We start from the raw sequence: 12,739 nt of genomic DNA on the forward strand, positions 1-12,739 counted from the left end.
ATTGAAGGGCGAAAGGCATATGCTGTTTCACAGTGGTCACTTTGTAGTGCACACTGCACTGTGTAGTCTGTGTGAGTCTCAATCACGCGGTGGAGCCAGGAAGAATACCGCAATCCCTCTCAGTCCAGGCCAGGCTGCGCAAGTGAGCTCCGCCTCCACTGTCACCACGTCATGCGCACCTACATACAATCCCATAGGATAGCAATAGCCGGGCCAGCCATTTAAGTCATTAGTAATTGGTTGATTTAGCCACCCGGCCCTGAGTTCAGTAGAGTGGCCCTAGGGACTCAAAATTCTGCTGCCCCTTAAAAATCTGCTGCCCTAGGCACCGGCCTTGTTGGCCTATGCCTTAATACACCCCTGAGGCAAAGATAAATCATTTCAGATCTTTTTCCACCTTTAATGTGACCTATAAACTGTACAACTCAATTGCAAAACAAACTGAAATCTTTTATGTGGAGGGAAGTAGAAATTAAAACTAAAATATTATGGTTGCATAAGTGTGCACACCCTTAAACTAATACTTTGTTGAAGCACCCTTTGATTTTATTACAGCACTCAGTCTTTTTGGGTATGAGTTTTTCAGCATGGAACATCTTGACTTGGCAAGATGTGCCCACTCTTCTTTGCAAAAACACTCTATATCTGTCAGATTGTGAGGGCATCTTCTGTGCTCAGCCCTCTTTAGATCACCCCACATATTTTCGATTGGATTCAGGTCTGGGCTCTGGCTGGGCCATTCCAAAACTTTAATCCTCTTCTGGTGAAGCCATTCCTTTGTAGAGTTGGATGTATGCTTTGGGTCATTGTCATGCTGAAAGATGAAGTTCCTCTTCATGTTCAGCTGCCACCAAAATGCTTCACTGTGGGTATGGTGTTCTTTTGGTTATATGCAGTGTTGTTTTTGCGCTGAACATATCTTTAGGAATTATGGCCAAAAAGTTTAATCTTGGTTTCATCAAACCAGAACACCTTTTGCGACATGCTTTTGGGAGACTTCAGATGTGTTTTTGCAAAATTTAGCTGGGCTTGGATGTTTTTTTTCGTAAGCAAAGGCTTCCGTCTTGCCACTCTACCCCATAGCCCAGACATATGAAGAATACGGGCGATTGTTGTCTCATGTACCACACAGCCAGTACTTGCCAGATATTCGTGCAGCTCCTTTAATGTTGCTGTAGGCCTCTTGGCAGCCTCCCAGACCAGTTTTCTTCTCGTCTTTCCATCAATTTTGGAGGGACGTCCAGTTCTTGGTAATGTCACTGTTGCTTCATATTTTCTTCACTGTGTTCCATGGTATATCTAATGCCTTGGAAATTCTTTTGTACCGTTCTCCTGACTGATACCTTTTAACAATGAGATCCCTCTGATGCTTTGGAAGCTCTCTGCGAACCATGGCTTTTGCTGTAGGTTGCGAGTAAGAAAATTTAAGGAAAGACCAACTAGAACAGCTGAACTTTATTTGGGGTTAATCAGAGGCACTTTAAATGATGACAGGTGTGTACTGATTCCTATTTAACATGATTTTGAATGTGATTGCTCAATTCTAAACACAGCTACATCCCCAGTTATAAAAGGGTGTTCACACTTATGCAACCACATTATTTTAGTTTTTTATTTTTACTTCCCTCCACCTAGAAGTTTTAGTTTGTTTTTCAATTGAGTTGTACAGTTTATAGGTCACATTAAAGGTGGAAAAAGTTCTGAAATGATTTATCTTTGTCTCATTTTTTTACATCACAGAAACCTGACATTTTAACAGGGGTGTGTAGACTTTTTATATCCACTGTATATATATATATATATATATATATATATATACTGTATATATATATATATATATATATATATATATATATATATATATATATATATATTATAAATTGTGATATGTACCAGATTCAACATCTATAAGTATATATTAGTTATTTTAAGAGCAGACTTGATATTTTCTCCCTAACCTTATAGCTGGTTATTTACCATTGCATATAGATATTTAGGATGATTTTATGTTAGAATGAAGTCCAGACTTACTTTATTGAAAGGCCCCTTGCTAAGGAGAAAAATACTCTGTATTGGTGGAGCGAACAAAGATAAATATCCCACCTCGGTGACATTGACAAAACCCTACTTATGCATCTCAGGCCCCTCAACACCACCTGAGCGCCTCTTCTCTGCTGCAGGCAACGGCTTGCAAAAAGAGAGCCAGCCTCAGCCAGGGGCATGTGGATATGTTGAGATTTTTGCATTTCGATGTAAAGTTTCTGAAAGAGTGAACAACAGAATGTTATTAGCAGTGATACTTCTACCTCTTTTGTGGTTTGGTTTTGCTTAATTAAAAAAATGTGTTCTGCTGCTTAAAAAATGGACATACAGATGTGTTAATGTAAAGTTTTAGTCTGAAGTTTTACATTAGTAAAACTCAGAATGTGGATTTAATTTTAAATATAGGAAAAAATTATTGAATTTTTTTTTATCCGATTAATCGATTATGAAAATAATCATTAGTTGCATACCTAAGTGTGTTTAATCTCTTTGCGGGAGTTAGAGCAAGTCATTTTTAGACTATTATGGTCCTTTAAGTACCAGCCAACCAGCGACGTGTACAGGAAACTGTTATACTCTGGAAAACCAGGAGTGAGAATCATAATGTGGCAGACGGTGGAATATCCAGTTGGCTGAATGTCCGCAGCAAAAAGTAAACAAATCACATTGTTCTTAAAGATGCCTAAACTTCTTAATTGTAAATGCACCTTTAGATCTGCTGTAATATTTTTTTTTTTTCATGTGCTGTTCTTTTAAAACTTTTGAAGAAGTTTAAACGCATAGTAAAAGAAGGAACTTTGCTTAAAAATCAAATGCTCTAATTATATAGATGATTTTATTTTTACACTAGAACATTTTAATATATGTAAATAATATACACATTTTCATTTTGATTGAAGGAAAAGTCTAATTGTAACATAATAAAATTGCTGTTGCCCAATCACCAATATTCAGTGCATGAATATTATTTGCTGGAGATTTCAGTACCATATATTTATACAAGATTAACCCAGCTGGTAAGTCTCAGTAGCAAGTCTAGTAGATTTTTTTCGTGTATGTTTGGAATAAAAAAAAAAAAAAGATGATTTTCATCATGTTTGCCAGACTCCAGCTGCAGAATGAGTCACTCTGGAAGCTTAGGGATTTTATGCTGAGCTCTCCTTGAGTTCAGATCATTTTATTTGTCTAAACTTGCGTTGTGCTTTTTTCTCCTTCTCTGTAAAAACAAGGCGATTCACCAAAGGAAAACCCCTACGAGGATGTGGACCTGAAAGGACGTCACTTGGGTCGAAAATTCCAACTGTCACCTGATAGTTCCCTTGAAGCGTCTAACAGGATGTGGAGGCCGCAAGACAGGAAGTACACAACACCTGCTCAGGTAAGTGACAATATGGACACCTGTTAGCAGCCATGAATGCTCATCTCAAAAAGGTTTTCATATAACCTTAAATTACTAAATTGCAGATTTACATTTACAGTCAACAACTGACATTATTTAATATAGATGTTCATTTATAAGTGTGAAGACATTTTTTATTCATGAAGGATGAAAAATGGTAAAAAAGTGATAACAAAGAACTTGGATATATCAGTTTGTCTGAGGGTTTCTTAAACTATCTATATAAAAGAAACAAACAAAAAAATATTAATGGGCTTTGTAATGCAAAAGTTATTTGTTGTTGTGCCCCTTTCTAAATGTGTGTTATCCCAGTTAACAATTTAAATACATAGTTAAAATTTTATGTAGGAGCTACAACACATTGCAGCTTCTGAGCAAGATGTATCTGGTAATTGGTGGCCGTATGCTGCTCCTGATTGTAGCTACAGAGGATGGTTGGTGAGCCAATGTATTGCTGATTAGTATTAAAGGGATAGGCTTGCTGTGTAACCTGGGAGTAACATAAGACATATCTATAGACTGTAATAGATATAATTGTTACCCCCAGTTTAAAAGGGCAATGAAAACTAGACTATAGTTATTAGTGGATGTGCTCAGCTAGCTCCCAGTAGTGAATTTCTGCTCCTGGGCCTACCTTGGTTCACTCTTTAACAAAGGATACCAAGAGAACATAAAATAAATACATTGGATGCTGTGTTTGAATCATGAAAGTTTGATTTTTGCTTTACAATCTCTTTAAATGAACATTATCCTTTACAATTTCTACCACGTGTATAAAATATCAAAAACTTGTAAAATGTAAAATTTGTTTTGAGTTTAAAAAATATAAAACGAAAAGTGAAAGTTTGCAAGAAATAGTTATACACAGCTGATGGCAATAGTGGCTAATGGTTACTGACCCTGCAACTATACTGGTCAGCAGAAAAGGCTCCTAAAGACAAGAAATAGTTATACACAGCTGATGGCAATAGCGGCTAATGGTTACTGACCCTGCAACTATACTGGTCAGCAGAAAAGGCTCCTAAAGACAAGAAATAGTTATACACAGCTGATGGCAATAGCGGCTAATGGTTACTGACCCTGCAACTATACTGGTCAGCAGAAAAGGCTCCTAAAGACAAGAAATAGTTATACACAGCTGATAGCAATAGCGGCTAATGGTTACTGACCCTGCAACTATACTGGTCAGCAGAAAAGGCTCCTAAAGACAAGAAATAGTTATACACAGCTGATAGCAATAGCGGCTAATGGTTACTGACCCTGCAACTATACTTGTCAGCAGAAAAGGCTCCTAAAGACAAGAAATAGTTGTAAACAGCTGATGGCAATAGTGGCTAATGGTTACTGACCCTGCAACTATACTTGTCAGCAGAAAAGGCTCCTAAAGACAAGAAATAGTTATACACAGCTGATGGCAATAGTGGCTAATGGTTACTGACCCTGCAACTATACTTGTCAGCAGAAAAGGCTCCTAAAGACAAGAAATAGTTATACACAGCTGATGGCAATAGCGGCTAATGGTTACTGACCCTGCAACTATACTTGTCAGCAGAAAAGGCTCCTAAAGACAAGAAATAGTTATGTGAAATAAATGTGATAAAGAAATAAACGTGACAAGTGATTTGTAAAGTATACTTGAGTGTAAACTAAATACTTAAAAAGTTCATATAAGGATATGTATGTTCTTCCACAATCTTCACACTTCTATTTTCTTTTGATCCTCATATGAAAAGAAAGAAAGAAATGCCACATAGCGTAATTCTGTAACCTTTTCAAATGCAGAATGCGTGTGTACAAATGCTTACTCACATGAGATGGAGCTATAGCCAAGCTCAGGTTTGTGCGCACACCCAATGTTATACTGTTGGGTAAACAGTTGCTTGAACCGGATATTTGAATAAAATGGAGTTATTTAAAATATAAGTATAAAAAGCGCCACAAGAGCTGCAGAAATCACCAAATACAATGGGATCGGCAATACAATCAAGTAATTGCTCAAATTGAGCTTATACACAATGCTAGAGACCGTGGTAAGGAGTGCAGAAACTTAACCACACAACCTCCCCCTTAAGAGTCCAGCATATGTTGCTCTCCTCGCTGGTGTGCAGATTCTTGGAAGGACGCCAAAGAACAAGAAACAATGTATCCGACGTACGTTTCGCAAAAGAGCTTTTTCAAGGAAGAAATAGTTATACACAGCTGATGGCAATAGTGGCTAATGGTTACTGACCCTGCAACTATACTTGTCAGCAGAAAATGCTCCTAAAGACAAGAAATAGTTGATTGATTCCGCACAAATTTTCAACACAAAAAAGTGGTAAAACATTTTTTAAGGAGCAGTAAATACAGTAGATTTGCATAAACAACCACTGCATAATAACAAGACAATGCAATAACACTTAGTCTTAACTTCAAATCAGTAGTAGATTGTTGCTGACAAATTTCAGTTTTTTTATATTTCCACCCCTTCTGTATCATGTGACAGCCATCTGCCAATCACAAATGCATATACTTATATACTGTGAATTCCTGCACATGCTCAGTAGGAGCTGGCGACTCAAAGTGTAAATATAAAGATTGTGCACATTTTGTTAATGCAAGTAAATTGGAAAGTTGTTTAAAATTGCTGCTCTGACTCCTGAAAGTTTAATTTTGACTTGAGTGTCCCTTTAAATATTAATGAACAGAAAAAATGATAATGTTCCTTTATCTCTCTCTTTTTATTAGCTGCCTCCTAAAGCAAGTACCCAGTCTTTAAGAATAGGAAGCTCCTCTGAGAGGAAATCTCACCGGGTACCGCGGTTGCCTAAGCGACACAGCCATGATGACATGCTGCTCCTGGCTCGTCTCACCGTACCGTCATCCCCCTCCAGCCTAAATGAGGACAGCTTAAGTACCACGAGCGGAATACTGACCTCCAGACGAGCGAGGAGGATTCCTAAGGTACAATAGACACTTCATTATGCGGCCAAATAATGGAATTAAATTGTGATTATTGTAACCAGAAATTAAAGGGACAAAAACTAGCAGGAAGAAAATACACTAACGTGTTACAGCATTTTATTTGTGCTCTGTTGCATACAATTGTGTTTTAACACCTGAGCACATTGTGTGAGCCAATGAAAAGAAGCACATGTGTGTAGCCACCAATCAGAAGCTAGCTCCCAGTAGAGCATTGCTCCTGAGCCTACCTAGGTATGATTTTCAAAAGAAGATGCCAAGAGAACTACGCAAATTAGATAATAGAAGTTCATTGTAAAGCTATATAAAGTTGCATGCTCTATCTTATTCATGAAAGTTTAATTTTGACTTGACTGTCCCTTTAAAGACAGGGCCGGCTGAAGATACTGACATTACCACAAGGACAAAATAAATCTGATAAAATAAGTAAATTAAAATTACATGCCCTATCCTATCTGAATCATGAAAGTGTATTTGGGATTAGACTGTCCCTTTAATTAAAATGACATGATCTATCTCAGTGTTTTCTGATTCCAGAGAATAGAGAGCTATGGGGGGGGGGGGGGTTGATTAGGCATCTCTACACTACAGAAATAAATAAAAGCCCTAAACTATTGGAAGACTGTCTGCCAGTACCTAAGATGGTGGTGTCCAGTGTGTGTGTGTGATAAACCCCTTCACTGCTGGGAATAATAGAAGTGTGGTGCAGAGCTGCAATTGGTGGCCTTCTAATTGGCAAAAACAACAGCAAAGCTTTGTATGTCTGCTATTTCTGAACAAAGAGGATCCCAGAGAAGCTTTTACAACCATTTGTCTTATGACTGCAGTAGTTGTGTAAATAATTTCACTGAGAACCCCAAAGTTTGCAAAATATGATCATATTTGGCAGCTAAATAGTGGCATCAAATATACCAAAAATGGGCCTACATCAGTACCTCCGGGTGTCTACTTTATAAATATGTAGTTTTGACATGTAACTGAAAAAAAGGAGTGATAGTAAAAATTCTCTGGTACTTTGGGCAAGTTTTTCTCTGAAATTCCTGGTAGTTAAGTGTAGGCTATAGAAAAGCATTGTAAACACAGCCAGCAGCAGAAGAAATTACACTCCCAATGGGGTTAGGAGATATAAGTAATAAAAAGTTAATTTTCAATTGTTCTCTTTAAAGGGACACTGAACCCAAATGTTTTCTTTTGTGATTCAGATAGAGCATGCAATTTTAAGCAACTTTCTAATTTACTCCTATTATCATTTTTTCTTCGTTCTCTTGCTATCTTTATTTGAAAAAGAATGCATCTAAACTAAGGAGCCAGACAATTTTTAGTTCAGACCCTGGATAGCAGGTTGCTCACCAAAAATTGGCCGGCATCTAAACTTTCTTGATTTTCAAATAAATATACCAAGAGAATGAAAAAAACTTGATAATAGGAGTAAATTAGAAAGTTGCTTAAAATTGCTGCTCTATCTGAATCACAAAAGAAAAAAAATGGGTTCAGTGTTGCTTTTAAGTACTGGGCTTTGTATACAGACATAGATAATATAAAGAAGCAAGTGTGTGTACAGAAAGTGATAAAATAAGGAGACCTTTTTTACCTGCAAAAACAGCCAATTTTAATGGGTTGTGGTTCAAAGGACAAAACTGTCTATTTTATATATATATAAATAAAGATGCAATTACTTATAATTTTATACTCTGCAGCTGGTATAACAAGTCATTGTTAACACCTTAAGGGAAAACAATTTTATAGTTTAACCCTTTCGTGACAGGGTTAAAGTGCCTACATCGGAACAACTGTTCCGATGTAGACAAATTGAAACTACGCGATCGTGCATACGATCGCGAGATTTCAATTATTGGATCGCATCTGGGGGGCGTCCCTACAATCCTAGGAACGCCCTCCAGACCGCGATTAAATCCCTGAAGCACAGAAGGCTTCAGGACAGCCGTTAGTTATGACGTTCCATTCCGTCATAACGGCTTTAAAGCCCAGTCTAATTATGACGGAATGGAACGGCATAACGGCTTTAAAAGGATAATGTCCCTTTAACAAATAACAAAAGAAAAACATTTCCTATCAGCAACTGCACAAGCCAATTCATCATTAGTAAAGTGGTTGTAGTATACCAAACTGAGAGGGATAAAGCTATCATTAGACAGTGCATTAGTAAATATATTATAGAGAATAATGATCTAGGATGTTGTAACAATATTTCAAATATTCTGATTAGATTTATTTTTACAGTGAAAGAACACGTAGATGAAAATAACGGAGCAGAAAAGTCAAAAGGAAGTGTGTTTGGTTCAGAGTCTGCAATTTTAAGAAAGTTTTCCATTTACTTCTGGTAAATGTTACTTATTTTATGGACACGGGAAAAAGATATTTGACTACAATGTTGCTTTAGAACAATGTTTTCAAACCCATAGCAAAGGAGCCTTAATGCTCCTCCCCCACTAACTGATGCACAGGGGCATATTCTGGCCTAGACAAACAAGGCACTTGCCTAGGGCGGCAGACTGGGAGGGGGCAGCACTTTTTTGTGTGTGGCTATATTTGTAAGAAGCTTAGTTATTTTAGAAGTATTATACAGGTATATAATGGGAGATTTTGTCCAAAGAGCTTACATTTTACGGGGTATAAGAGACTGCTTATGAAGCTTACAGTTTAGAGGTAGTGCTGAACCATTAATTTATTCAGCTAGCTATTGCCTTTATTTCTGTTGGATTTCAGCACTCTGTATAGTATTTGGGGAAGTATTGTTTTAAGAAATCTGTGTTTTGTTTGCTTTTATATATATTGCAGCAATAAATAGATATATGTGCGTGTGTGTGTGTGTGCATGCTTGTGTTTGTATGTATGTGTATGCCTTTGTGTGTGCATGCCTCTGTGTATGTATGTGTGTGTGTGCATGCCTCTGTGTATGTATATGTGTGTATGCATGTATGTATGTGTGTGCATGCTTGTGTTTGTATGTATGTGTATGCCTTTGTGTGTGCATGCCTCTGTGTATGTATGTGTGTGTGTGCATGCCTCTGTGTATGTATATGTGTGTGTGCATGTATGTATGTATGTGTATGTATGTATGTGTGTGTGCATGCCCCTGTGTGTGTATGCCTCTGTGTATGTATGTGTGTGACACTGTGTATGTATGTGTGTGTGCATGCCTGTATGTATGTATGTGTGTGTGCATGCCTCTGTGTGTGTGTGCATGCCTCTGTGTATGTATGTGTGTGTGCATGCCTCTGTGTGTGTGTGCATGTATTTGTGTATGTATGTGTGTGTGCATGCCTCTGTGTGTGTGTATGTGTGTGCATGCCTCTGTGTGTGTGCATGCCTCTGTATATGTGTGTGTGTGTGTGCATGCCTCTATGTGTGTGTGCATGCCTGTGTGTGTGCATGTCTGTGTGTGAATGTGTGTGTGCATGTCTGTGTGTGTGTGTGCATGCCTCTGTGTGTGTATGTGTGTGTATGTATGCCTGTGTGTGTGTATGTGTGTGTGCATGCCTGTGTGTGTGTATGTATGCCTGTGTGTGTGTATGCCTCTGTGTGTGTATAGGCCTCTGTATATATGTGTGCATGCCTGTGTGTGTGCGCATGCCTCTGTGTGTGTATGTGTGTGTGCATGCCTCTATGTGTGTGTGCATGCCTCTGTATATATGTGTGTGCATGCCTTTGTGTGTGTGTATGTGTGTGTGCATGGCTGTGTGTGTGCATGGCTGTGTGTGTTCATGTCTGTGTGTTCATGCCTGTGTGTGCATGCCTGTGTGTGTATGTGACTTTGTGTGAGTGTGTGAATGTTTGTGTGTCTGTGATTGTGTGTGTGACCATGTATTTTGGAAATGTCAACAAAAATTCAGGACAGCAGAATTTTGAGTGCCTAGGGCAGCACAAAACCTAAATATGCCACTGCCCTTGCATAATATTGTAATGAAGTGTTTGGTTGTTTACCCCACTACTTGTCATCATTTATAACCTCCTTATGTCCCATTCATACAGGAGAAGTGCATTTCTGGATGGACCTAATGAATATTACCAAGTCTGTGTATGAGAAAGCACTAGGGAAATATGTTAAAGACCATTAAATAGAGTAGAATCGCATTATCAACAAATACAAAATAAAAACACAACACCATAGCACGTATTTTGAATTTCAAATGATTAATATATATCACAGTATATATATTTGACATTTTTTTCTGGCAATATCAAAGTTAATTCCATATTCCCTCCCCTTGTATCATGTGACAGCCATCTGCCAATCACAAAGCACAAATACTCTGCACTCAGTATGATCTGGTGCCTCAGTAAGTGTGCATATAAAAATAGACTGCACATTTTGATTCTGGAAGTAAATTTGAAATATTTTTTAAAACTGCTGCTCTATCCGAATCCATTTAACAATATTTCTGGAATGAAAACAAAATTAAGATGAAGCTCTTGTGTTTTTTTGTAACAAACATATTTAATGCCCATTTATGCACGTGTAATATGTATTTTACTAAAGAATAACTTGATTCAGTTTGTTTTATTTTAAATTATATAATTGTATTTAAGAGGATTCGTTTGAAATCATTTGTGCATGGTTCAAACAGAGCATGCAGTTTACAATTTACTTCTATTATGTAATTTGCTTTGCTCTCTTCGTATTCTTTGCTAAAAAGATATCTATATAGACTCAGGAGGGTGCACTTGTCTTAAAGGGACATAAAAGTCAAATTAAACTTTCATGATTTAGATAGATATTAAAAAAAAAATCAGATTGCATCTATCTAATTAGCTTCATTCTCTTGGTATCCTTTGTTAAAAAGCATATATAGGAAGGCTCAGGAGCAGCAATGCATTATTGGAAGCTAGCTGCTGATTGGTGGCTAGTTCCCAGTAGTGCATTGTAACCACCAATCAGCAATCAGGGTGCTGAATCAAAAATGTGCTGGCTCCTAAGCTTACATTCCTGCCTTTTAAAATAAAAAAATGATAATAGGCATAATTAGAAATTTGCTTAAAAATGATTCAGATAGAGCTTGCAATTTTAAACAACTTTCCAATTTACTTTTATCATCAAATTTGCTTTGTTCCCTTGGTTGTATTTTTGAAAAGCTAAACCTAGGTAGACTCAAACTGATTTCTAAACCGTTGAAAACCGCCTCTCAGCTCAGAGCATTTTGAAAGTTTTTCACAGTTAGACAGTACTAGTTCATGTGTGTCATATAGATAACATTGTGCTCACTCCCGTGAAGTTATTTAGGAGTCTGCACTGATTGGCTACACTGCATGTCTGTCAAAAGCACTTAGATAAGGGGGCAGTCTGCAGAGGCTTAGATACAAGGTAATCACAGAGGTAAAAGTATATTAATATAATTGTATTGGTTATGCAAAACCGGGGAATGGGTAATAAAGGGATTATCTATCTTTTTAAACAATAACAATTCTGGTGTAGACTGTCCCTTTAAATAAAAAAGCTGTGTTTAGAACAGTTATACATTGTCGCAAACACTGCTGCCATCTATTGCTAAAAAGTGTATAACATTATTGCAGACACTGTTGTCATATAGTACCCCAGATGCGTGCATGCTTTTGTCTATACCTAGGTATGCTCTTCCATAAAGGATACAGAAAGAATAAAGCAAATTGGAAAGCCTCTTAAAATTACATGTTCATGTCCCGTTAAAATAAAAACGTTATAGCTGACTGTGTATGTTCATAGTGGTATTCTGTGACTTTTGTCCTATTGATGTTGGGATCTTGTACCCAAACCATCTGAAAAGTATTTGTTTGCCTAATTTCCTCCCAACCTGGAACTGATTATCAACTGGATTGAAATTAAGATGAAAGTACCACGTGTACAGATTCACTGACAAACCTCAGTGCAATTTCACATAACAATGAATCGCTGCTAACATTTCAGCCCATCTACAGGAGAATTAAAGGAAATGAGCTGCCCAAATATTGTGAATTCCTGTGATCTGCTCAATGCTGATAACCTCACGATTCCTATTTAGATATCACATTGGCAAATAAGAAACATAATAAAAAATGTTTATCTGAAAGTTTTTTTAACATAATTTCCTTTGCTTTTGAATGAAGATGCTTTACAGAACCATCATGTCTGAGACTGAATTGCTTACGGTTTATTTTTAGCCTGTGAATAAAGCAACAGCTTATTTTACTTTGTTCATTGACTTCTTCCTGTTCCACTTAAGGGACATTTATAACTAGGTACTGATGTTATGAGCTTAAATGGATATAATAGTCAAAACCAAAATGTCCATTAGTGCATTTTAATTTTGAACAGAAACATTTTTGTAATATACTTGTATTACCTAAATGTAGTAAAATCTA

At 37.2% G+C, this 12,739-nt stretch overlaps 1 protein-coding gene across 3 annotated transcripts in view; it reads left to right on the top strand.

Annotated features, from left to right (window-relative positions):
- DENND2B (DENN domain containing 2B) overlaps positions 1 to 12,739 on the top strand; it is an 804,449-nt gene that overhangs the window by 572,236 nt on the left and 219,474 nt on the right. For all 3 annotated transcript variants that reach the window (XM_053720608.1, XM_053720607.1, XM_053720609.1), the window contains 2 exons: positions 3,273 to 3,421; positions 6,170 to 6,385. In XM_053720608.1, the coding sequence (XP_053576583.1) occupies positions 3,273 to 3,421; positions 6,170 to 6,385 (365 nt within the window). The remainder of the gene's footprint in view (positions 1 to 3,272; positions 3,422 to 6,169; positions 6,386 to 12,739) is intronic.

Source organism: Bombina bombina, chromosome 7, assembly GCF_027579735.1.
Source record: "Bombina bombina isolate aBomBom1 chromosome 7, aBomBom1.pri, whole genome shotgun sequence".
Classification (NCBI taxonomy): Eukaryota; Metazoa; Chordata; class Amphibia; order Anura; family Bombinatoridae; genus Bombina; species Bombina bombina.